At 37.8% G+C, this 27,992-nt stretch overlaps 1 protein-coding gene across 1 annotated transcript; it reads left to right on the top strand.

The window, feature by feature from the left end:
- Window positions 1-961: 961 nt before the first annotated feature.
- LOC139169153 (acetylcholine receptor subunit alpha-like) lies at window positions 962-26,768 on the top strand (the record flags this gene model as incomplete). Its single annotated transcript, XM_070755016.1, has 8 exons — window positions 962-1,111; window positions 3,524-3,568; window positions 4,808-4,917; window positions 7,124-7,319; window positions 8,227-8,464; window positions 10,785-11,008; window positions 11,979-12,218; window positions 26,637-26,768. Coding segments are annotated over 8 exons (1,335 nt in total), but the record flags the coding sequence as incomplete, so codon positions are not given.
- Window positions 26,769-27,992: the final 1,224 nt, after the last annotated feature.

Here is a 27,992-nt window from a genome sequence, read left to right as displayed (position 1 = left end):
GTCAGTTGGCTGACTAATGACTACTTATTACCAGACCAGTGGTTACCAATGATATCTTATTATATTTTGGAAGACTAAAAACCTGATTGTTTCTCCAGCCCTTTGATTAGTAAAATGTTGGTAAAGCCCAGTTAGTTATCTTTACAATGTGTAGCTATATGTTTGAGGGTGTTTGTCTGAATGCCTGAAATTATTTTCCATTGTTATTCTTTTATTGTTTTCTATTTTCAGAATAAGCCTCCCTGAAATAATTTCAGAGCTGGGTGACCTCTAAATCTTGTAAACGAATGACTGAATAAATATTCCTTCATGTGACAACAGTAGAAAAATCAACACTGATTCAAACTCCAGTATAGGCTCAAAGTGTTTTGTCAATCAGACTTTATTTAGCATCTTCCAACTTTGTTTGATATGTTGTTGGTTTTGGCCTTTTAAAAAAACCGATTAGTGTAATTTAAAAACCTTGTAAGCGCATGACTGAATAAATACCCCTTCATGTGACTACAATGGAAAAATCAGGACTGATTAAAATTCCAGTATAGGCACAAAGTGCTTTGACAAGCAGACTTCATTTAGCATCTTCCAACTTTGTTGGATATCTGTTGTTGGTTTGGGCTTTTTTAAAAAAAATCATTAGTATAATTTAAAAACCTAAATTGAAAGCAAGCATATTGCAATGAAAAAAGCCAACGTCGATTTGATTTTCCCAAATATGTTTGAGTTCTGCATATAATCCAAAAAGCGTTCTTGGGAAGTTTAAACAATAGAATGACCAGGTCCCAATGTGATGTCTGCAACCCCAGAAAAGAATCTGGAAAGCCAAGGAAATGAGCAGTTATTCTGGCTTCTCCCTCAGAGTCCAAACACCCAGCTCAGTTCCAAACTCTTAGCATCTGTTCAGACTTTCACAAAGTTTTGTCTCTGTTTTTCAAACGTTGCCCTTTTTTAATCATATTGTCTTGCAGCTATTCTAGTCCATGGCTCCGATCATGAAAGTCGCCTGGTTAATGATTTATTCGCGAACTACAACAAAATTGTGCGTCCAGTAAGCAATCATACTCATGCTGTGCAAGTCATTGTGGGACTTCAACTTATCCAGCTGATCAATGTGGTACGGTAAAGGTTTTACTAGCGATAGCACTTAGACTTAGACTTATATATCGTTCCATAGTGTTTTAGAGCAGTGTTTCCCAACCTTGGCAACTTGAAGATGTCTGGACTTCAACTCCCAGATTTCCCCAGCCAGAATTTGCTGGCTGGGGAATTCTGGGACTTGAAGTCCAGATATCTTCAAGTTGCCAAAGTTGGGAAACACTGCTTTAGAGCACTGGGCCCTCCTTTTATCAACCTCAGAAGAATGGAAGACTGAGTCAATCTTGATCCCATCAGGATATGTCTCCATTCTGTGGGGAGATTTAGCTTGCAATACTGCATTACTGGCAGATTCCCATTCTTTTGGGCAGGGTTTGCTTAATGAATTAATCAAATAATTAGTTACCTTGTGGCAAGATGGATGGCAAACAAATATAATGAATACATAAAAAACTATAACATTTTATCTTTCCATATGTATCTTAAAAACCCTGCTGTTCTGCTCAAAAAAACACCCTAAAGTTCTGTTCCCAGGTCTATTTGACCCGAACTGCAAATTGTTCATTTTATGTACTTATATTTGGTCTTTTTGAAAGCTTTTTTCACTTGGAAACAAGTTTGAACATTTCTGCACACAATGAAATGACAATTGAACTGAAAAAATTAATGCTTATTGGTTTATTTGGCTCATAAAATGTGCCCCCCCCCGTTTTTGTGAATTTTCTTTTTCAATGTATAGATAGTTTTGCCTGTAAAATGCGTTCTGTTTTACTAAAGTTGGTGTGGGATTGGTAGCTTGAACATTTCTGAACATAATGATATGAAAATTGAACTGAAAAAAATTCAATTCAAGAGGGGGTGGGGGCTTCTTTCTTGCTGAAAAAAAAGGAGGAACCCACCTCTGCTTCCCCCTCTCCAATGCTATGTGCCACAACAGTCTACATAAACCCTCCCAATTCAGATACCTCTTGTTTCGTCAGAAAAATGTGCAAATTTCATCAGGACAGGTGATCCTCAAGTTACAGCTGTTCAAAGGTAAAGATTGCAAAATCGGGTCACTGAAATGAGTGACCTACTGTGACATACAACTGTAATAGCAGATTTTATTATAGTTGTATGTAAGGACTATCTATAGTTCTTTGGCTAAGAAGGAACGGTCTCATAACAGTAACCAATTTAGCTTTCTTTAATTGGAGGGAGGAAATAAACAATGTCGTTTGACGGGACCCAGGGGAAGAGCCTTCTCTGTGGTGGCCCCAACCCTCTGGAACCAGCTCCCCCTGGAGATTAGAACTGCCCCCACCCTCCTTGCTTTTCGCAAACTCCTTAAAACCCATCTCTGCCGTCAGACATGGGGGAATTGAGACATCTCCCCCGGGCCTATACAGTTTATGCATGGTATGGTTGTGTGTATGTTTGCTTTTAACAATGGGATTTTTAGTGTTTTTAAATTATTAGATTTGTTGTACATTGTTTTATTGTTGTTGTGAGCTGCCCCGAGTCTACGGAGAGGGGCGGCATACAAATCTAATAAACAAACAAACAAACAAACAAATAAATAAACAAACAAACAAACAAACAAACAAACAAACCAATCAATCAATCAATCAATCAATCTAACTACAGTAATTTCTAAAGCATCATTCGTCAATTACCATATTTTTCGGAGTATAAGACACACTGGAATATAAGATGCACCTTAGTTTTGGTGGAGGAAAATAAGGAAAAGAATGTTCTCACCAGGTATTCATCTGGCTAGCATCCTTAGTCTGGTCAGCTTCAGCACATTATTTTATCCCCTGGTTAGGGCTTTAAAAAAACCTAATTTAGAGAGAGTAACAATGAAAGAGCTTGCAAGCCAGTAAGAGCTCGGAAAACCATTAGCACATGCTTAGGGCTGGAAAGAAACATTTGAAACAAGTAGAGCAATGAAAAACCCCCTGCAAAACCTAGGGCTTGGAAAACATTCTTCGCACGGTAAGAACTGGGAACATTGTTACCACCTGGTTAGGGCTAGAAAGGAATACTTGGAGCAAGGAGAGAAATTTTAAAAAGCTACAAAGACAGGGTTTGGAAAACATTCTTGACAGAGAGTAACAATGAAAGAGCTTGCAAGTGGATAAAACCTGGGAACATCATTAGCATCTAGATAGGGCTAGGGGGAAAAACTTATAAAAAAACCCACATTCAGAGTATAAGATGCACCTGAATTTTCAGCCTCTTTTAGGGGGAGAAAATGTGCAGAGCAAAGAGAAGCAGGTTCCTGACTAAAATAGTTTACAGTCTGATTTTGGCAGTGGGAATTCAGTGCTTGGAGAGAAAGAAAACGAAGCCAAAACAGCAAAAGTTTTTAACCGATAATCTCAACAGCGATTATTGCAAACAAATTATATTCTGTTAACCTTGTCTTTTTCTGTCTCTGTCTCTTAAGGATGAAGTAAATCAAATAGTAAGCACCAATGTGCGTCTGAAACAGGTAATAACTCTGTGATTTATAAACCACCATGCTCTGTTTGATGCCCAAAGGTGCGTTTTGATTGGCCTTGTTCCCCTGTTCAAGAAATATTTTTGGATTAGAGCTCCCTTTTCCAAGAGGTTGAATTTATTTGCGATATTCTTGCGCGTTATAACTCAAGAGAGGCACAATTAAATGATTTTATAAAGTTTGTCACAGCAGCAGCATTGTGCATTTTGCTAATTGGATTTTAGAAAACCAAACCTGATTTCAGCATTTTTTCCCTAAATGCCTATTTGTTGTGTACCCATGAAGTTTGGGTTAGCCGTGAAGTTCGGGTGAGTTCGACAAACCCAAACTCAAACCCGAACAGCAGCAAGCCGCTGTGGCGTCCTTTTCTGTAAAAATAAACAAGGAAGTGGGGAATTCCCCACCTCCTTTTGCTTCCTTTTATTTTTATAGAAAAGGATGCCACAGCGGCGCTGCAAGCAAAAGGAAGTGGGAAATCCCACAATGGGATTCCGGGGGTGGGGCTTTGATGTCACGGAACCTCCTTCCTCCCCATTTCCGCAGGCCAGGAAGTAGTCTCCGTGATGTCAAAGTCCGGCCCCCAGAATACCATCGTGGGATTTCCCACCTCCTTTTGCTTGCAGCGCCGCAAGCAAAAGGAGGTGGGGAATCCCACGATGGGATTCCGCACTCTCCTCCCGAGCGGTGGTATTTCATGGTGTTCAACTGAATGCTGAACCCGAACTTTACCCAAACTTTTTAAAACTTTGCAAGTTCGGTTCACCCAACACTAGTTGTGGGACATATTATAGCATCTGATTGAGATAAACCCCTCAGACAGCTTAGTCTAAGATAGAATTGAGTTACATTTCCAGATTAGCGCATTTCCCTCCTTCCATTTCCATTATACATTTGACAAACTCTTTCCAAAGGATGCAAATGAGCTGGGGTGGGGGATGGGGAACCTCCAAGAAAAACTCCCATAATGCCCCTGGAGAGTTGGAACACAGCCAATGGTTTTAAAGTATAGTTTCCTATTTTCCAACTTAAGTATCATATTTGTGAAAACAAAAGTGGCCAAACCGGATCAACCCATCGCTAACATACACCGATAATTTTATGACATAAGGAAATATACATTCTTTTTTTTTGTTCATTCTGTAACTTACATTTAATGAATAAAACAATTGTTCCTTGTTAAACTTATAAGACCTTATAAATTCTTTGAAATTCTCTCCCCATCACCACTAGCAATGGACAGATGTAAATTTGAGATGGAATCCAGCAGAGTATGGCGGTGTGAAGCAAATTCGCATCTCCTCGGAGGATATCTGGCGTCCAGATTTAGTTTTGTATAACAAGTAAGTAGAGCTTAATTCTGAGGCAGAGTCCCATAATAAGAGAGAGAAACATTCAGACTACACAAAAAGCTGTAAACTCAGCTTCTGCATGAGTGTGACCTCTGATATAAAGGCTTCCTTGGGGGAACCATTCTCCCTGCTTTGATGCATCTGGAAACACCCTGCAGATGCTACAATTAGCTTAAACCAAAAAAAGAAATGGATGCTCCCAATGGCAGGAATTTGGTGGAGAAACAGCCACTTTGGTGTCTTCAGGCACCGGGAGCCCTCAGGACTTACTCCTGGTCCAATATTTTCAACAAATTTGACAGCATATGGTGGAGCTTCTAGGACCAGACTGCAAAAACCTGAATGACCACTAGGTGGGAACAAAGTGTTGGAGATCAATATCTCCTGGTTGACAAGTCTAACTATTGTCCCATCTTGGCACTTCTGATGTAATAACTCACACATGGAGCCAATGGGACCCCAGTGCTACTGCTGTTGCCACATCCTTCTCAACAGCTCCTTCCAAGGCAAGCTGTTGCTTCAGCTCCAGTAGTAAATGCTGGGAGCCCTCAGAGGCCCTGGTGACTTCCTTGGGATTACTGCTGTCTGTTCCCTCCCTCTTCTCCCTCTCCTCTTCCTTCCTGCTTATGAAGGAAAGAGAGGAGAGCTATATTCTGGGCAGCAGGTGTCCAAGTGACCATTAGATGGCAGTAAAAAGGCAGATAAATCACTTTTTGCTGCCATCTGGTGATCTGGATTTCTGCTTCGCAAATAGCAGAGAGCATAAATTCAGGAAGTTGAAGGGGAGGGCGAGTGTCTTCTGGGGGGAGAGGTCATGAATACTCAAGTCAAACTTGTGTTGTCATGGCATCGTCACGTGATGCATCGTAGCTTTTCCCCCTTCGCTTAACTGGGCATGGGTGTGACCAGTGTGCGATGCATCCAGCCCATGGGATGCGAATTTGACACCCTTACTCTACATTGAGCTGAGTTGTAAATGAGAAATTGAGACTAATTTCCCTTGTATAAGAGCTGGGCAACTATTAAAGAGATGGGCTAGACCTGTGTGTTGCTACTGCAGAAGAGGAAAAATAGTCATGTCACACACACACAGAGTTTGGGGGGGGGAGGTTGTGTGTGTGTGTTTTCTCTGTGCCATTTTTTGTCATGCCAGGCTTAGTGGGGTCTAGGGACTTATGCTTCCTCACCACTAGGGGGCACATTCCAAAAAAACTATCTTGGCTCAACCTAGCCTAAAGTGTTAATAGGAAGAATGTGATAATCATAAAATCATAGAATCCTAGGGCTTGAAGCAGTCTGGGTTCTAAATGATTTTGCTGCTGGTTTGTGCGCCTATACAGAAATGTCCCGCGTGGGTGGAGCTTCCCACCACCTCCGCTATCAGTTCTGAGAAGCGGTCCAAACCAGGAGCAAGCCACCGCTGGCTGGAAGGGACCATAGTTCAATCCCTTGCCCAAGTCCTTATTTCTTCCTAGAGAAATGATTATCCAAACTTTTCTTGAAAATCTCCAGCGATGAAGAACGCACAAGTCCAAATGTCTGTGGTTTGAAATAATGTAGCTTGAAATGGCGCCCAAATGGGTCTCCAGGAACAAAAAGTCTTGGTTGTACCCTCAACCCCAACATGCCAATTTTACATATTTTTGGCCGTGAGCAAAAGAAAAAAACTGTACATTTCTACTCTTCTTTGGGTTTTTTGGTGGGTTTTTAAAATATGTGCAAATAGAATTATAAGAAAGTTAATAACCAGTGCCAGATTAGATGACACTGGACTTTCTATATTCCTTATCACATTCTTAAAGCAAGACTATTTGTGGGAAAGGTGAGAAGTGCTATTTTATTCCAACTCATCATCCATGGTCAGCTTTCATAAATATTCAGTTTAACCTGCAAAATGTGGTATTAAAATTTTTCAATTGAAATATTATTTTTTTTAAAAAATAAACCTTTGAATGTAATTCTTTAATGTGAATAAAATATTTCTTTTCTGGGTATACAGTCTTTCTCATAGTTTTTAATTTTTTTAAAAAATGCAACCATTTTTCTACCAAATGGAGTTTGTAGAGTACATTATTTTAAAAGAAAGACACCAACAAAAGGAAGATCCCAACACATTGATAACACTGTGTGCAACAAAATGGATAGCCAGTGTATTAAAATTGTATGCTATTCGTATGACTGGTTTTTTTCTTTTTAGTGCAGATGGAATTTTTGCTATCGACCAGTTCACCAAAGTTCTTCTGAACTATACGGGACATATCACATGGACTCCACCAGCCATCTTCAACAGTTACTGTGAAATTATAGTCACTCACTTCCCCTTCGATGAGCAAAACTGCAGTATGAAGCTGGGAACCTGGACTTACGATGGCTCTGTGGTTGCCATCTACCCGGTAGGCTTCAGTTAATTGGTTTGTTCTGTTTTCAAGTCAGTCTTGACTCCCGGCAACCATCTGGACTAGGCTCTGCAGCTTTCTTGGCAAAGTTTTTCAGAATTACTTTCCTCAGAATTAGTTTCCTAGGACTGAGAGTGTTTGGCCCAAGGTCACCCAGTTGGCTTTATGTCGAAAGTGGGACTAGAACTCACAGTCTCCCAGTTTTAATCTGATGTTTAACACTAATACCAAACTGGTTCACTTGAGTAGCTAGCACCTTTATTCATTTTCATATTATTATATACAAGTAAAAATTTCTTTCCTCATTTCCTTTCCTCTCCTTTCCTCTTTACCCTCCCCTCCCCTGTCCTGCCCTCCCTTCCCCTTTCCTCCCCTCCCCTCCTCTTCCCTGCCCTGCCCTCTCCTCTCTTTAGCACTATGGAGAAATGTAAACTGCTTTAAAAAATAAAGGGAACACTCAGAGAACACATCCTAGATATGAATGAATGAAATATTCTCATTGAATACTTTGTTCTGTACAAAGTTGAATGTGCTGACAACATGTGAAATTGGTTGTCAATCACTATTGCTTCCTAAGTGGACAGTTTAATTTCACAGATGTTTGATTTACTTGGAGTTATATCGTGTTGTTTAAGTGTTCCCTTTATTTTTTGAGCAGTATAGTTAATTGAAATGTAGCTTATTGGTTTGAAATTTGGAACAATATCATGGGACCTAATTATCAGATCGTTTTTCTAATGTTTTATTCATGGTCAGAAAATGCTTAAAACAAAATGAAGTCTTCACCTCTCCTAGATAAATCTATATGTGCAACAGAAGTGCCTTGAGAAATACTGAATGTATCCAGATGCTCTAAACTTCATTCTCCTGTTGTTCTGTAATCTGGTAGCATTTGCTTTCTCAGGAAAGTGACCGTCCAGACTTGAGTAACTACATGCCGAGTGGAGAATGGACAATGAAAGATTACCGAGGTTGGAAGCACTCGGTGGCCTATGCTTGTTGCCTTGAAACGCCATATCTTGATATCACCTATCACTTTGTATTGTTGCGTTTGCCTCTCTACTTCATTGTCAACGTCATCATTCCTTGCCTTCTCTTCTCATTCTTGACTGGATTAGTATTTTATCTCCCTACAGATTCAGGTATGTGCATGTGTATATCAGATTGCACCTCTCAAGCAGAAGCAAAACCCTTTCCATACCCTGAGTTATTCTGCTTTAAAAGCAAACTTTGTCAAACCCAGTGTAATAATCTTCCCTAGTCTATATGTCACTGTCATTCCCAGTGTAATAATCATCCCTAATCTATTTGGTTTCACTGTCATTCCCAGTGTAATAATCATCCCTAATCTATTTGGTTTCACTGCCATTCACAGTATGATTATCTTCCCTACTGAATATATCTTCCCTAATCTATGTATCTTCCCTATTCTATATATCTTCCACTGTCAAACTCAGTGTGATAATCTTCCCTAATCTATTTAATTTCACTGTCATTCCCAATGTAATATTCTTTCCTATTCTATATATCTTTCACTATCATGCCCAATATAATAATAATTCATAATCTGATTTTCACTAATGACCTCAGTGTAATAATATTTCATCTATTTGTTTTCACCATATTTCTGAAATTAATAATCTTCCCTAATCCATTCAGTTGAAATCCCAGATACTTCCCCCCAAAAAATATATTAATCATAATCAGTACTATTTATTTTCCCCTATTAATCCTCTAATAATCATAGCTTTATTATATCTCTTTTTCCTTTCCATTTTTCTTTACTATTATAATTCACATTATAATAATCTTATAGTTCAAATAATCAATACGTTCAAAATCGTCTCTACAAATCCATTTAAGAACCACATACAAATATAAATTTATCATTATCTAAGTCTTTTTCCATCTGTTCCTTTTCTGCAAATATAGGCTATCTCACATTTCAATTAGTAGTTCAATTAATAATTATTTATCAGTTTTGTAAATTTGTATTTTATCATTGTCCAAATCTTCTCTTATCTGCTCCTTCTTATGTCAGTTCTTCTTTTATTTCCTTGCTTTTATTTTATATTATTATTATTATAAAGTGTTCCAAAAGCCAAGGGGGAAAAACAGATAGTATGTCCGACAAATCTTCTCCTGTCATTATTCCTCCAACCAACAGGTGGCAGTCTTATTAATTCCACAAAAAATATTTTAAACTTATATAACTTTATATAATAAAAACTTTATTTTCTCAGCTGATTAAAACCAATTTGCTAAAATTCATATTTTGAAATAGTTCAATAATCCGATAAACAAATTTTAAAATCCTCAATCTTGGGCTTTTATCGTCCTTCCAGAAGTTTTCTGCTATTGTTTCCAAATGCCAATTAGCTGCTTCCTCTCCATTTTTTCCAAGCTTTTGTTCCTGTTTGAAAATCAAAAAAATCAGTCCAAGCTCCAATCACCCAAATCAATCACCAGCACCATTCTTAACTTAGTTCCTCTCTCCAGGTGAATTCAAGCTTACTTTAAAATCCTTTCGTTGCGGTGTCAGCTCGGCTTGGTCGGCTTAGGCACGGCAGCCCAGCCGATTTCACCACTGCTGGTGCAAGACAAACCAGTTCGACTGGTGGGGTATGTTGACCCCAAACCAGCCCGCCGGTAGCATCCCTAGCATCACCTCCCCTTCAGGGAGGATCCGGCTTGGTTGCATAGGAACCAAAGCCCCCCAGGCAGCGGGGATTCAGAGTTTCCCCGTGGACAAGGGAAAACTCTGTACCGCCAGCGCCATTGACTCCGCCCCTCTCCATCTTTGTTGCCTTTTGAAAACAAAAATCCACTTGAAAAAATGTTGGGAAGCATTTTGAGAATTTTCTAAAATTAATCGCTTCGCCTTTTCAGCTAAAAAGCACACAGGATTTGGCATCCCAGGAAACATGCTACAAAATCAGGAAGGGGAACAGAGGAAAAAGGGGAAATGTCCAAACATAATTTTCGTGCCTTATCTGTGTGAGTCTGGTGGCTGGATGTTGGATGTCAGAGTGGCTTGCTCCTTTTAAGGATATGGGTTTCTCACACAATCCTCTGTATAGATCTCGGGAATCAATTGGTACCCTGGATTATGGGTCCCCAAACTGTATAGCTCATGTTGATTAAATCAGGCAGCATGGAACTGACCTATATGTCCAAATCCAAGCTAGGTTTCCGAGATCCTGGACAGCTTCTCCACTAATGACTTATGACTTTTTAAAGCATTATCCAACCATTGTGGAGGCAATATAAGGCATTACTTTTATATTTGCACAAATAGTTGGATGATTCTAGGATACATTATAGTGGGGTTGAATCGTAGTAGCTACCCAAATTCAATACGACAATTCTTCCCTGGTTTCTCCTGAATCACCAATTGCACTTTCTTCTTCTATTTTGTTTGTTAAATGCTTCAATTTACTATTTTCCCCTCATTTATCCCAGGGGAGAAGATGACCCTGAGCATCTCTGTCCTGCTTTCTTTGACTGTGTTTCTTCTGGTCATTGTGGAGCTGATTCCTTCAACTTCCAGTGCTGTTCCCTTGATTGGCAAATACATGTTGTTCACCATGGTGTTAGTCATATCTTCTATCATCATCACTGTCATAGTGATCAATACCCACCATCGCTCACCCAGTACTCACACTATGCCACAGTGGGTGAGGAAGGTAAGGTGACCTACATTTTTCAAGCCTAGGACAGGATATTGGGATAAAGAAAAGGAAGTATGTCTCCATTCATTGTATAGCCCAAACAATAGTCCCTAGTGAGACAAATGAGGTGATGGACTCCTTTAAGAAAAAATCAATAAAATAAGCTCTCAATGGATCCTAGACAAGATAGCTCTATATTATTTCTTTCTGTCAGAGGCAATATTTATATCCTAGCTCCAATTGTGCCAGAGAAGCATAAGCAGAAGGATGCTACTTCTTAGCAGCATCTAACTCTATAAAGGTCTTGTAGCAATGGCTTGTTGTTAAGTTAGTGTTTTAACAGAAAGGCCAAGGAAGAAGATTTTCAAGCAAGTAAGTTAAATTTAAATTTATTTTATATTTTAACTTTAAATTATTTTGTGTATAAGTCCAATAACCCCTTCTTTTTCTTCTTGTGTAGCTCATCCTCTTTTGATTGGCTAGCTTTAGTGTTGTTAATACCGCTTGCATTTAACTTTTTCCATTTCAATTAATTTTAAACAATTTGTGTGTGTGCGTGTGTTTTTCTGTCAAATCCCAATGAGAGGGTATGGCTAGCTGATGAGGCCAGAACAAGGGTGAAATAGATCTATCCTAGTCTCTCTTAATTTTCAAATTCACTAAAAACATGTGACATTTTTCATTTTTAGCATCTGAGACTTCATGGCCAGCCCCGTTCCATATGCCATTAACTATAATAAAACCAATATTTGCTCTGTAATTGATAAAAGTCCATGTAATTCTAACTTCCTATACTAAGCAATAGTTGAACATTTAATAGTCATTAAACAAGTAAACAATAGTGGGTAACTTGAATTATTATTATACTACTTGATTCCTTGAGTCCCAGTCTCAAAAAGTATTGTAATCTATTTTCTTTAGAGATTAAGAGATGTGCCATTTAGTAATTGGCTTAAATTCTCTAATCGGTGTCTATTTCTTTCAGATATTTATTGAAACAATTCCAAACATTATGTTTTTCTCAACAATGAAACGTCCCTCCAAAAATAAGCAGGAGAACAGGATTTTCAGTGAGGATGTAGATATCTCTGAAATCTCAGGGAAACAAGGACCCGCGGCTACGAATTTCCAGACATCGCTTACTAAAAATCCAGATGTTAAAAGTGCAATTGAAGGCATCAAATACATTGCTGAGTCAATGAAATCAGATCAAGAATCCAATAATGTAAGAATTAATGATCCAATGGGAATCGTTTAAAACCTCTGTGTGTGTGTGTTTGCGTGTGTCAGAGAGAAAGAGACAGACAGGAGACAGACAGCTGCAGGAATGTGTAAAACCCCAAAATATTCTGAACCACAAAGTAGACAATGCTGATTTTGAATTTTCTCAGATGAATTTCATTCCTGAGGTAAATATAGGTAGTCCTCATCTTACGACCACAATTGAGCCCAAACTTTCTGTTATTAAGCGAGTTTTGACTCATTTTAGGACTTTTCTTGCTGCAGTTGTTAAGGGATCAATGCAGTTATTAAGTTAGTAACACGGTTGTTAAGTGAATCAGGTTTTGCCATTGACTTCGCTGGTTAAAATGTTGCAAAAGGCGATGACATGACCCTGGGACACTGCAATTGCCATAAATATGAGTCAATTGCCAAGCACTTCAATTTTGATCAGGTGGCCATGGGGATGCTGCAATGGCTGTAAGTGTTAAAAATAATTATAAGTGACATTTTTTCAGTGCCGTTGTATCGTTGAATGGTCACTAAATGAACATCTGTAAGTCGAAAGGCTACCTATATTGATGACTCAGTTTCATCAGTTGATAACTATGCCACGTGGAAAATTGCAACTTGATAAGGAGTACATGGTAAAGAACATGAAGAAAATAATAAAAAGGTCTTTTATATTTATGAAATTAAGCGAAAGAAAGAGAAACAGCTATATGATGGAGATCAAATCTTGTGTAAGGATGTTGATAAATACATATGATATAAACAAATGGATTAAAACACACATCAGACGTTATGAATGGATAGTTATGGGTGTATATCAAAAAAGAAATCCATAAACTGGTGAAAGTTGCCTGTTATACAATGGAAAAAGCAGAGGTATTTTTCAATATTTGAAAAAAAAAAACATTGTGACACTTTCTCAATGAATTAAAATAATAAGAAAAATATGACATTAAGTAACACAGATAAATGAATAGGAACAAGATGACCGAATAAAGAAAAATAATCGGATTACTTACAGATCCAAGAATTTTGGTGCATATCTGCTTTTAAAACATGTTTTTATTTAAGAATAAATGTATTCATATTCAACATATTATTATCCATCTTATACACATAATTAAAATATTCCTTTCAGCATTCCAACACTTCAGCTTCATTCTAATTTTTTTTTTTGAAGTGCAGGGGGAAAAGGGTAAATTAGGAGCCTCCAGCAGAGTAAATGAACTTAAAAATGAAAGAGATAAAATCATTCAGGATGAAAAAGAATTGAGTGGATGCTGGAAGGAGCATATGTTGAACAGTGGCATTGACTTTTATAAATGTTACTGCCTAAAAAGAAAAAATGAATATATCAAGAGGACAGGAAAAATCAAGAAAGTTGTAATCCTCAAAAAGCAAAGCATTGTGTATTGAGCAGTGTTTTTCAACAACTGGTTGGTTATGCGGCGAAGAAGGGAGCTGAGCTGAGGGCGCGAAGAGCAAAAAGTTGCAAGACTGGAAGCTGAGCTGAGCTTCCTTCTTCACGCCTTCCTTCTTTGCGCCTTCCTTCTTCACGGCAGGTGAGCTTTGGGGACCGGCGGGAAGGCACTGGCAGCGGGTGTGGGAGGGCGCCGGCAGCAGTTGCACTGGGCAGTAGCTGTGGGCCTGTGGCTGCGAGCGGGAGCTCCAGGGCAGAGGCACCAGCAGGTACAGTGCCCTGCCCAGCTGGAGCTTCCCTGGCAGCGGCAGCAGATGAGCTTTGGGGCCTGGTGGGAGGGCGCCGGCAGCAGCAGCACTGGACAGTAGCCTCGGGGCAGCGGCTGTGAATGGGAGCTCCAGGGCGGAGGCACCGACAGTGGAAGCTGGATGTGTTTCTGGATGCTGTACATGCTGGCACTGTGCTGGGCATGGGAGCGGGGCTGGCACTGGCTCGCTGGCTGGGCTGGAATGGAGGTGCAAGCCCTGTGCCCATGCCCAGCGCAGCACCAGCATGTATGGCGTCCAGCAACACGTCCAAGAGAGAAAGAAAGCAAGAAAGAGAGAGAAAGAGAGGAGGAGAGGAAGGGAGAGAGAGAAATGAGAGAAAAAAGGGGAGAAAAAAGAGAAATGAGAAAATGAATGAGGCAGAGAATGAGAGAATGAGAGAGAGAAACAAAAAAGAGAGAGAAGTGACTCTTGATTTAAAGCACCCAAAAAATAATAGAGAAAAACATGGAAATGGTTCAAGAGTGTGTATACACACACACACACACAAGGGGGGAGGAGACAGAGATGGAAAAAGAGAGGAGAGTGTCTTGGAGTGTCATTTTGTGTCATTTTGTTTGGTGGTGTGCCCCAGGATTTTGTAAATGTAAAAAATATGCCGCGGCTCAAAAAAGATTGAAAATCACAGTATAATGAATAGTGTTGATGCACACCAGAGTTAATTATATTTCTTTCCTTCTTTCTTAACTGTTCTCTTTAATTTCCTGTGCATTTTATTTGTTTCTTTCTTCCAACACTTTGAATAAAATGGCTGATTCTGAAGGGGAATAGGGTGGTGGGGGTGTAGATAAGCAATGTGTATGCATATCCACAGAGTTTGGGTACAGAATTCAACCCTTTCCTGGATGACTTGGCTGGATGGGTTTTAGAAGGTTTTTTGGCCTTATCTATTATGGGCATCACTCATGGGCATGGCTGGGACTGAGGCTTCAGCATGGGATTACTTGGAATGTTGAGAATATGTTACAGGCCCTTTCTTAAAATGGCTGCAGCAAAGGGGATGGCCATTTATTAGAAGGGCAATTCTTCCCTCCAAGAATTTGATTTCCTCAGCCCATGGACAGATGGGCATATTTCTAAACAAAGTGCTGGATTCCACCTGGCCGTCCACTGTTTTATTCTTCCAGGAAAGTCTTACGTTGTGGTTCTCAACCTTTCTAACACCACGACCCCTTAATACAGTTCCTCATGTTGTGGTGACCCCCAACCATAGGTCTAGTGCCATTGCACCAACCTATCTTTCCATTTAGATTTAAAACACTCTAAATAAAACATCATAATTCAACGGGGCAGGGTGCCAGACAGGTGACAAGGTTTATTATTCCCCAAATAACCAAAAGATTAAAAAGTTGTTGCTACAATAAACTTTTGTCTTCTCTTTCCAGCTCAGTGTTTCCGTTAGCCACCTAGTCAAATGTTACTGCGTAGTATTTGGCTCCCTCATCTGGCAAAAAAAATGTAATACAGAGTTCCCTCGATTTCCGCAGGGGATGTGTTCCGAGACCTCCTGCAAAAGTCGAATTTCCGCGAAGTAGAGATGCGGAAGTAAATACACCATTTTTGGCTATGGACAGTATCACAAGCCATCCCTTAACACTTTAAACCCCTAAATTATCATTTCCCATTCCCTTAACAACCATTTACTCACCATTATTACTGGTACTCACCATTGAATAAGATACTTAGTGATCCTGATATTTATAAACATAATTATTTATTAACAATAAATTTTTTTTGTTATTTATTTGCAAAAATTATTAGTTTGGCGATGACATATGACATCATCGGGTGGGAAAAACCATGGTATAGGAAAAAAAACAGCGAAGTATTTTTTTAATTCATATTTTTTTAAAAACCGTGGTATAGGCTATTCGCGAAGTTCGAACCCGCAAAAATCGAGGGAACACTGTAATTGTTCAATACAGTAAATAGACTTGGAAGCAAACTATACAGCTTGTTGTAATAAATGGAAAGTAAATATGTTCTGGAACAAATAGAGCTCCTATCTGGTGACTGTCCCTTTCCAAATCATTTATGTTTCTATCTGTAAGATGAATTGTGTGTTTGCAATTCACTGTCCAATAATAACTAAATCTTGCTTTATTTTATTTTTGTTTTGCAATATGGTCAGTGCTCATTGTCTCTATTTGACCAAATCACCTCAACATATTTTTCTTTTATTAAACATTTTTAAGAGTGAACAAGCAAAATTAAAAAAGGAAAAAAATCACAATACAGTGAATTTTTTGGGTATAAAATTTTTCTTTATTTTTCTTCCAACATACAATAAAACAACATGAGCAATAAAAAACACAGAATCAATGCTTAAAATAATAATTAATTATATTTCTTTGATACGTTAAACATTCAGAGAAAAAAATGCTAATAATACTTTCAATATGTTCTTTATATCCTCTTCTTTGCTAAGTTAATTAAAATTAACTACACATGAGATATATTTCATCTACAGATAACAATATTATGAAATCTAGTCCCTTATATTCCCTTTTTCTATTGATAATAAAACATAAACATCTTAACATCTTAATTCAATATCTAATTTAATCCTTTCATCTCTGTGTTAACTCCTTATCCAATGCTGCCACCAATCCTTATTTCGTCATCTGGGTCTTTAATAGATTAAAATTAAATCATCATGTATTTCTTCAAAAGTAATTAAAAGAAAATACTTTTCAATTATTTTTAGTTTCCAACCATTCATAAAACTTTCCCCAGATCTTATAGTAATCACACCCCTCTTTATCTTTAAGTTTTAAAGTAAGCCTATTCATTTCAGCACAATCTAAAATCTTACGTAATATTTCTCTTTCATCTGGAATTTTATTCAGCTTCCAATTTTGTGCATATACTATTCTAGCTGCTGTTAAAATATGTATAATCAAATATATTTGTTCTTTATTAAAATTTTCTAGTAAAATACCTAATAAGGATATTTCTGGTTTAAATTCAATAGTCCTTTTCAAACTCTTCTGTATCCATTGCTGAATCTCTTTCCAAAATTTCTTAGCTTCTGTGCATGTCCACCACATATGATAAAATAAGCCTGGTAGCTGATTACATTTCCAACATTTCATTGATCTATTCTTAAACATTTTTGCTAATCTTTCTGGTGTCATATACCATCTGTAAAACATCTTATATATATTCTCTTTATCTGCTGTTGACATTTCATAATTTCTTTCCCAAATTTGTCGCCATTTATCTATATCTATTGAATATCCTATATTCTTCATCCACTTTATCATTGTATGTTTAACTTGTTCAAATTCTAAAACAATAGACAAAAAATAGCCATAAAACTTTTTTATCATGTGCCCATCTGAGCCAAATAAAATTTCATCTAGTTTAGTTTTTTCAAGATTTATACCTTCTTCTTTATTATCTTCATTATATCTTGCCTGCAATTGTATATACGTATACCAATCAAGGTTTATACCGTGTTTTTCTAATTCTGTCATTGTTTTCAACCTTTTTGGCTGTCCTATTAAATCTTTATATCTTGAAATTTTATTCCACTGTAGTTTGCTGGGGTGTATCTGAGTTTCCAAAGGTGCAGTCCAATAAGGTACTCTAGAATAAAGTTTGTTTTTATTTTTTTCCCAGGTTTCAATTAAAGAATTTCTAATGCTATGTCTTTGAAAGTACCTATATATAGTCCGTTTTCCATACCATACAAATGAATTGAGGAATCCGTATAGTTGGCGCTCATTATATCTTTGTTGAGAAATTAACCATAAAACCCAAAATATGTTACATTTATTTAACGGTATGGGGATGGAACATATTTCTTTTGTACTGGTCACTTACCTTTTGTATTTAACTCATTTTGATTTTATGATATCATTACTTTCAATTCCTCATATTTATTGTTTATTATGATTTCACTTATTAAGTCAATATCAGTTGTTTTTCTTACATTCTAAGTCACAGCCTTCCATATGTCATGGTTATTATAGATATTGACTTTCATTGCCTATCATATTCGTCAATCAAACGAAGATAGATTTTGAAGAGAAAAATCTGTTTTAAATAACTCCTGGCTTTGTATGAAAATTATAATTTCTTTTCTTTACATTTCTTTTCTAACCGTCAGGCTGTAGAAGAATGGAAGTTTGTTGCAATGGTGGTGGACCATCTTCTCCTTGGCATCTTCATGTTCGTTTGCATCACTGGAACCCTTGTTGTTTTTGCTGGCCGACTCCTTGAATTAAGCCAGCAAGATTGAAATAAGGACATTTGGTGAGAGAGCATGGTTTGTCCTTGAGTAAGTGAACTTCAAGAAATTTATAGAAGGAAACTTTCTTAGCCCCCCTCTGTCCAGTATCTCCCAATATCCCTCTTCAGGAGGATCTCTCAATTGTTCCAAATGTTTTCATATATAGTTTAGCAGCAAAATAAAGTGCAAACTTCCTTCTGTGAAAATCCCAATATCAACAAATGGTAAGATCCAAAACCATGTCTTAATTCATGCATTTTAAGGAATATCCATATGCCCTCCTTCTGATATTTCAAAATATCAATCAGTATGAATACATATATAATGATATTATAGACATGTTTTAAGCTGTAAATTGTTTACAGCAGTTTGTATTAAAAGGGGTTCAATATGCCGTCTTTTAGAATTCCCACAATACTATCAATCTGAAGCCTTGTGTAAAACTTGACATTCACTCTTGGGATCCAAAATTTCTGCTTCTGCATATCATAATCACAAAAAGTAAGAGATTTTGTTAGTAAAATCAGTGGGCTGAGAGTTAAACCCTTGTTCTGTTCTAGATATTTAAGAAAGTGTCTAACAAGGCTTTAGAGCAGTGTTGGCAAACCTTTTTGGCAAAGACTGTGTGTCTAGTCACACCAGTTCTACTGAATTCAATAGGATTTACTTCCTCATATAAATATAGGACAGTAACCTTGCAGAACTGATTTCACTCATGCCAATATACAACATGACACAAACTGTTGTTACAAAAATATTTGTGAATATGAATTTAAATATCATCTATGTTTCTAAATATCTGGCTAACATTTTCTAATTCTACATAAAAAATATTCTATGAAATAAAAATAAAATGTTAAACTCATTTGGCGGGGAGAAATGATCTTCTCCATTCAAGTCTTCAGATTATCTATTTATTTACTTATTTACTCTCTCTTCATCCTTAAAGTTTTTGCATAAATTGACATTGTGATTTGTAGGTTACACTGATCTTCTATTGTTCCAACGAAATTTCAGTAATAAATGTCAAAGTAATGATTTAAAGGAGGAAAATGATATTGCCGGTTTGTAATTCATAATCTAAACATAAATGTCAGACAGAGAGAGAGAGAGGGAGGGAGGGAGAGAGAGACACACACACAAACTGGAAGGAAACAAAGTTGTCTTCACACTGAAGCATCATGTGACTAAGCCTTAAATAGTCTAAGGGTGTGGCCAATTGTTTTACAGATCTATTCACGAAGAGATCGCCTCTTGCTTAGCCACTCCTGCCTTCTAGCAGCCCTGGGTGCCCTAGCATCAAGAAGAGACTCCTCCTCTTCTCCTAAGTCACTCATGTGCACTTTGGGAGATGCAGAAGGTCTTGGTTGGCTTGCAGCTTCTGACACCAAATCCACTCCGACCTTCTCGTTATTGGACTTGGGTGCTATGGTACCTATGGTAACGTGCCACAACCATATCTCAATTCCCTCAATCCGTGACCAGCTGTGTGGAATACGGACGGGCCACAACAATTCTATTTTATTCTCTATAGGCCAGTTTCACACAATCCATTGAAGTTGGGGTTTCTAACGTGGTGCCCATGAGTCCAATGAACTCATAGACACACTGTCAATTCTATAAATAGAGAAACTGAGATTGAAATTCCTTCTGTGAGTTCATCATCCAAACACATTCTTCCAATGCTGAAGTTTTACCTTCGCTGCTGCCAGCACTCTGTCTGATGCCGTGAAACAGGAAATATCTTATCCTGGAGGAATTCTTGCAATGCAGATCAACTGTCATGAGCAACTCTTCAAAATGGCCACGAACACATTTGGGGAGATCCAGTTACAGTCTCCGTTAACTAGTATTACACCAGATTTCACGGGCAACTCAGAAATGGTTTCCAAATGGAAACAAAACTTTATAATTTCTCTTTAATTAGGACAGTGAGTTTTGCCATCTCTTGCCAATGCCATTGCTTTTACTGCCCATTCTTCCATTGTGAGAATCACCACGTCATTCCATCTTTCAACATATATATTCCAAATGTTCATTTGAGCTCTTTACCCAAAATTTATCAGTTCTTGACCTGGAAGAAAACTGTATTGGCATGAGATTTGCAGTGCCTGATGCTGACCTCTATCGAGGCATTGTTGTGTTTTGTCACTAAATAGTGTCTTTATTTCCTGGCATGATGGCTCAGCAGTTAAGAAGCTGAGTTTGTCAGCTGGAAGGTTTGACAACGAAATCTGAGCACCACATAACAGGAGAATCCTGTTCTGGCACCAGCTTCTCCCACCTTAGCAGTTTGAAAGCATGCAAATGTGAGTAGATAAATAGGTACTTCTTAGGAGGGGAAGTACAGTGTTCCGTGTTTCACCACATGCTCTTCGCTGCAGTGTAATGTCATGCTGGCTACATGACCCTGGAAATGCCTTCAGCCAGTGCTGTCTCCCTTGGCTAAGAAACAGAGATGAACACCGCCCCCAGAGTGTCACTAGACACTACAGGATAAGGGAAATCTTGACCTTTATTTCCAGTATACATGGCAAGTTAAAGAAAGAGATTGGTCAATTCCTCAGCTATGTTCCTGCCCCTTCCAACAGGCATCAACAGATCAATCAGTCATTCTTTTTAATGTGGGAGGAGTCTGGGAGAATTTGAGTTTTAGTAGATGGCTAGATTGACAGGGCTCATTCAAACTAAGAAAAACCTTTGCTGGCCTCCGCAGAGAAGAAAGGAAAAGAGAGAAAGAGAGAACGAGAGAGAGAGCAACAGACAGAGCAAGATACAGAGAAAATGAGAAAGAGAGAGGGGGGGAGAAAGAGAGATAGCAAGAGAGAGAGAACAAGAGAGAGAGTGTGTGTGTGAGAGAGAAAGAAAGAAAGAAAACCAGAGAGAGAAAGAGAACAAGAGAGATAGAGCAACAGACAGAGAGAGATAGAAAGGAGAGAGGGAGACAGAAAGTGAGAAAAAGAGAGAGGAGAAAGAGGGGGAGAGAGAAAGGAAGCAAGAGAGAGAGAAGAGAGGAAGGAAGAGAGAGAGAGAGCAAGAACGAGAGATAGGAGAGAGGAAGGAAGGGAGTGAGAGAAAGTGTGAGAGAGGAAGAAAGCAAGAGAGAGAAGAGTGGAAGGAAGAGAGAGAGAAATAATAGAAAAAAGGGGAGAAAAAAAGAGAAATGAGAAAATGATTGAGGCAGTGAATGACAGAAAAGAGAGAGAAACAGAGAGAGAGGTGACTCTTGATTTAAAGCATATGGTAAAAGCACTTAAATAATAACAGAGAAAAAAACCCCCAGCCCTCAACTGTTTTTATTAATAGTTATGTTTTTTATTTTGCTGGTTGTTTTAGTTTTAATAGTAATAGATTTTGGTTTTGTTTTATTATTAATTTCTTTTAATAAAAAAGAAGGGATTTATCTATCTATCTATCTATCTATCTGTCTGTCTGTCTGTCTGTCTATTTATTTATTTATTTATTTATTTATTTATTTATTTATTTATTTATTTATACTTCTATGCCGCCCAGTCCCAAGGGGACTGCCGCTCATACACTATACTTTTCCGCCCACACTGAAAAAAAATTAGAGGGAACATTGCCCGCAGATATGAATTTCCAAACATCGCTTTCTAAAAATCCAGATGTTAAAAGTGCAATTGAAGGCGTCAAATACATTGCCGAGTCATTGAAATCAGATCAAGAATCCAATAATGTAAGAATTAATGATCCAATGGGAATCATTTAAAACCTCTGTGTGTGTGTGTGTGTGTGTGTGTCAGAGAGAAAGAGACACAGGAGACAGACAGCTCTGGTAATATGTAAAACCCCAAAATATTCTGAACCGCAAAGTAGACAATACTGATTTTGAAAGTTCTCAGGAAAATTTCATACAGGTAGTCCTCATCTTATGACCACAATTGAGTGCAAAATTTGTTGTTAAATGAGTTTTGACTCATTTTATGACTTTTCTTACCACAATTAAGGGATCAGTGCAGTTATCAAGTTGTTAAGTGAATCAGGTTTCGCCATTGACTTTGCTGGTCAAAATAGTACAAAAGGCGACGCCATGACCCTGGGACACTGCAATTGCCATAAATATGAGTCATTTGCCAAGCACTTGAGTTTGGATCAGGTGACCATGGGGATGCTGCAATGGCTGTAAGTGTTAAAAATAATTATAAGCGACATTTTTTCAGTGCCGTTGTATCTTTGAATGGTCACTAAAGGAACAGCCGTAAGTCGAAAGGCTACCTATATTGACGACTCAGCTTCATCAGTTGATAACTATGCCATATGGAAAATTGCAACTTGATAAGGAGTACATGGTAAAGAACATGAAGAAAATGAAGAAAATAATAAAAAGGTCTTTTATATTTATGAAATTAAGAGAAGGAGAAACAGCTGAATGGTGGAGATCAAACCTTGTGCAAGGATGTTGATAAATACACATGATATAAACAAATGGATTAAAACACACATCAGAAGTTATGAATGGAGGTCATCTGGATAGTTATGGGGATGTATCAAAGAAGAAATCCACAAGCTGGTGAAAGTTGCCTGTTATACAATAGAAAAAGCAGAGTATTTTTCAATATTTGGGGGGAAACCATTGTGCCACTTTCTCAGTGAATTAAAATAATAAGAAAAATATGACATTAAGTAACACAGATAAATAAATAGGAACAAGATGACTGAATAAAGAAAAATGATTGGATTACGTACAGATCCTAGAATTTTGGTGCATATCTGCTTTTAAAATATCTGTTTTAATTTAAGAATAAATGTATTCATATATTCATAAAAGTTGTGGAAGTTGCTTGGTCAGACAGTAAGGACTTATGCTACGAAGCTTCACAGAAATGTGTCGAGTTATACTAGATCTACATCAAGAGGAAGACTATGTATAATTTGTAGAGAAAAAATAGTTGCAAAGCATACAGTCCAAGAGAGCAAGAAGAAAGGGTTAAGATTAAGAAATATAGAACAATTTTGATGGGAATTAAAATTGGTTTTGGAAATACCAGGGTAGTGAGAAAGCTTTTAACATATTCAACATATTATTATCCATCTTATACACATAATTAAAATATTCCTTTCAGCATTCCACCACTTCAGTTTCATTCTAAAAAAAAATTGAAGTGCAGAGGGAAGGGGGTAAATTTGGAGCCTCCAGCAGAGTAAATGAACTTAAAAATGAAAGAGATAAAATCATTCAGGATGAAAAAGAATTGAGAGGATGCTGGAAGGAGCATATGTTGAACAGTGGCATTGAGTCTTCGGAGAGGGGCGGCATACAAATCTAAGTAATAATAATAATAAAATAAATTGACCTCTATAAATGTTACTGCTTTAAAAAAAAGAAAAAATGAATATATGAAGGACGGAAAATCAAGAAAGTTGTAATCCTCAAAAATCAAAGCAATGGGTATAGAGAATAGGAATACAGAGCAATGTATACATTGTATTAAATTAAATTAAATTAAACGTGAATGTCATATTTAAATTCAGTTAGGAACATGTAAAACTCACTGGTCCAGAACAATATGATTTTAGTTAGGGAAATGTATTTTTGGATAGTGCCAAATTGCATGGTCTGAAGTAGGTTCAGCACAATTCAGAAGAGAAACAGAAAATTCTGGGATCACAAACTTGTGGGATTCCTGGTGAGTTTTGCACAATTTCTTGAATCTTGGTGAAAGAATCATTGGCAAGAATAGAAAGGAAGTTACAATATAATGAATAGTGTTGATGCACACCAGAGTTAATTATATTTCTTTCCTTCTTTCTTAACTTTTCTCTTTAATTTCCTGTGCATTTTATTTGTTTCTTTCTTCCAACACTTTGAATAAAATGGCCGATTCTGAAGGGGAATGGGGTGGTGGTGGTGTAGATAAGCAATGTGTATGCATATCCACAGGGTTTGGGTACAGAATTCAACCCTTTCCTGGATGACTTGGCTGGATGGGTTTTAGAAGGTTTTTTGGCCTTATCTATTATGGGCATCACTCATGGGCATGGCTGGGGCTGAGGCTTCAGCAAGCAATTACAGTGATACCTCATCTCACGAACTTAATTGGTTCCAGTAGAAGGTTCGTAAAGTGAAACAATGTTTTCTATGGGAAACAATGTAAAATGGATTAATGCGTGCAAGGGGAAAAAATTGCAAAAACTGCGCTCTGCTGGGTGCCGCCACCCGGCTGTCACCTTTTGAAACAGCCGGGCTCTTCTTGGCATTCTCCTGAATACCGAACCCGAAAAGTTTGGCAAAAGTTCGGGTTCAGGTTCGAGTTTGGGAGGCCGCTGAGAAGCGCCGCCACCCGGCTGTCACCTTTTGAAACAGCCCGGGGGTTTCTCGGCATTCTCTGGAACATCAAGCCTGGAAGTTCGGCAGAAGATGTCCTTCCTGGAGTCCATGTTTTGGCCAGCCAGGAAGGACGTCCCCATGATGTCAAACCTCCGCCCATGGAATTCCCTATTGGGATTCCCCACCTCCGTTTGAGCCTCCCGACCGGCTGACAGCTCCGTGGCTCTTCTGCAAAGGTGGACAGCTGTCGTCAGCATTCTCCTGAACCCGATCTTTTGCCGAACTTCCAGGTTCAGCATTCGGGAGAACGCCGAAAAGCCCCCCCCCCAGCTGTTTCAAAAGGTGACAGCTGGGCAGCGGCGCTTATTGGCTGAACCCAAACGTCGAACCCAAACTTTTGCCGAACATCTGGGTTCGGCGTTTGCAGCGGTGAGTTTGTAAGGTGAAAAAAGTTTGTAAGAAGAGGCACAAAAATCCCGAACCCCGGGTTTGTATCTTGAAAAATTCGTAAGACGAGGGGTTCGTATCATGAGGTACTACTGTATTTGGAATGCTGAGAATATGTTATAGGCCTTCTCTTAAAATGGCTGCAGCAAAGGGGATGGCCAGATAGAAAACCCCCATTTACTAGAAGGGCAATTCTTCCCTCCAAGAATTTGATTTCCTCAGCCCATGGACAGATGGGCATATTTCCAAACAAAGTGTTGAATTCCACCTGCCCGTCCACTGTTTTATTCTTCCAGGAAAGTCTTACGTTGTGGTTCTCAACCTTTCTAACACCACGACCTCTTAATACAGTTCCTCATGTTGTGGTGACCCCCAACCATAAGTCTAGTGCCAATTCTTCCAACAGAGCTTTAAGTTGATTGGCAGGAAGGTCAGAGGGATGCCCCCACTGTAAATGCCCGATTGGTCGGATTGTAAAAATATGTTCCAAGGCGCCAGAATAGAAGCTTTAGTTCCTAATTTGTCTTTTACCATGGTCTTAGGTAACCCCTGTGAAATGGTCATTAGACCCCCAAAGGGGTCCTGACTCACAGGTTGAGAACCACTGTACGAGATCTAATCTAGAATCTAGAGATATCTTACAAATAAAAAATGACACTTGATTTTGATGGTTTTCTATGCACCAACCTATCTTTCCATTTAGATTTAAAACACTCTAAATAAAACATCATAGTTCAACGGGGCAAGGTGCCAGACAGGTGACAAGGTTTATTATTCCCCAAATAACCAAAAGATTTAAAAGTTTTTGCTACAATAAACTTTTGTCTTCTCTTTCCAGCTCAGCGTTTCCGTTAGCCACCTAGTCAAATGTTACTGCGTAGTATTTGGCTCCCTCATCTGGCCAAAATAATGTAATAATTGTTCAATACAGTAAATAGGCCAATTGGAAGCAAACTATACAGCTTGTTGTAATAAATGGAAAGTAAATATGTTCTGGAACAAATAGAGCTCCTATCTGGTGATTGGCCCTTTCCAAATCATTTATGTTTCTATCTGTAAGATGAATTGTGTGTTTGCAATTTACTTTCCAATAACAACTAAATCTTGCTTTATTTTATTTTTGTTTTGCAATATGGTCAGTGCTCATTGTCTCTATTTGACCAAATCACCTCAACATATTTTTCTTTTATTAAACATTTTAAGCGTGAACAAGCAAAAAAAAAAAGGAAAAAATCACAATACAGTGATTGGTTAAAAGAATTGAGGAATCTGTATAGTTGGCACTCATTATATCTTTGTTGAGAAATTAACCCCCAACCCCAAAATATGTTACATTTATTTAAAAATATGGGGAAGGAACGTAGTTCTCTTATACTGATCACTTACCTTTTGTATTTAACTCATTTTCATTTTATGATATCATCACTTTCAATTCCTCATAATTATTGTTTATTATGATTTCACTTATTAAGTCAACCTCTGTTGTTTTTCTTACATTCTAAGTCACAGCCTTTCATATGTCATGGTTATTATAGATATTGACTTCCATTGGCCATCATATCTTCCGTCAATCAAAAGAAGATAGATTTTGAAGAGAAAAATCTGTTTAAAATTTGGTCAAATAGAGACAACTCCTGGCTTTTTATGAAAACCCTGATTTCTTTTCCTTACATTTCTTTTCTAACTATCAGGCTGTAGAAGAATGGAAGTTTGTTGCAATGGTGATGGACCATCTTCTCCTTGGCATCTTCATGTTAGTTTGCATCATTGGAACCCTTGCCGTTTTTGCTGGTCGACTCCTTGAGTTAAGCCAGCAAGGTTGAAATAAGGACATTTGGTGAGAGAGCATGGTTTGTCCTTCAAGAAATTTATAGAAGGAAACTTTCTTAGCCCACCTCTGTCCAGTACCTCCCAATATCCCTGTTCAGAAGGCTTTCTCAATTGTTCCAAATGTTTTCATATATAGTTCGGGGGCTATAGCAGCAAAATAGGGTGCAAACTTCCTTCCGTGAAAATCCCAATATCAACAAATGGTAAGATCCAAAACCATGTCTTAATTCATGCATTTTAAGGAATATCCGTATGCCCTCCTTCTGATATTTCAAAATATCAATCAGTATGAATACATATGTAAGGATAATATAGACATATTTTAAGATGTAAGTTGTTTACAGCAATTTGTATTAAAGGGGGTCCAATATGCCGTCTTTTAGAATTCCCACAATACCATGAATCTGAAACCTAATGTAAAACTTGACATTCACTCTTGGGATCTAAAATTTCTGTTCTGCATTTTATATAAACACAAAAAGTAAGAGATTTTGTTAATAAAATCACTGGGCTAAGAGTTAAACCCTTGTTCTGTTCTTCATATTTAAGAAAGTATTTAACAAGTCTTTATAACAGTGTTGGCAAACCTTTTTGGCAAAGACTGTGCGTCCAGTCACACCAGTTCAACTGAATTCAATAGGATTTACTTCCTCATATAAATATAGGACAGTAACCTTGCAGAACTGATTTCACTCATGCCAATATACAACACAACCCAAGCTGTTGTTACAAAAATACTTGTGAATATGGATTTAAATATCTAGTTGGCATTTTCTAATTCTACATAACAAATATTCTACAAAATAAAAATAAAATATTAAACTCATTTGGCGGGGGAGAACTATTATCTTCTCCAATCAAGTAATTGGGTCTTCAGATTATTTATTTACTTATTTTCTCTATCTTCGTGTTTAAAGTTTCTGCATAAATTGACATTGTGATTTGTATGTTACACTGGTCTTCTATTGTTCCAACGAAACTTCAGTAATAAATGTCGAAGTCATGATCTAAAAGAGGAAAATGTTTCACTTTAAATAATTCTGCAATCTCCCATATGTGTCTTCTTTAGATACGAGTGTCTAGCCAAGAATATTCTTTCATTTAAACACCATGTAACTATCTATCTTAATTGCAGTTCTCTGCTTAGATGCGGTTTACCACAACCACCAATCATGGTTTTTCCCTTCACATTTTCTTTGTCCCTTTGTGCAAATTGT

The sequence above is a fragment of the Erythrolamprus reginae genome, chromosome 1, assembly GCF_031021105.1.
Source record: "Erythrolamprus reginae isolate rEryReg1 chromosome 1, rEryReg1.hap1, whole genome shotgun sequence".
In the NCBI taxonomy this organism is placed as follows: Eukaryota; Metazoa; Chordata; class Lepidosauria; order Squamata; family Dipsadidae; genus Erythrolamprus; species Erythrolamprus reginae.
Note: the sequence above shows the minus strand (reverse complement) of the source record. Positions and strands in the feature narration are given on the sequence as shown.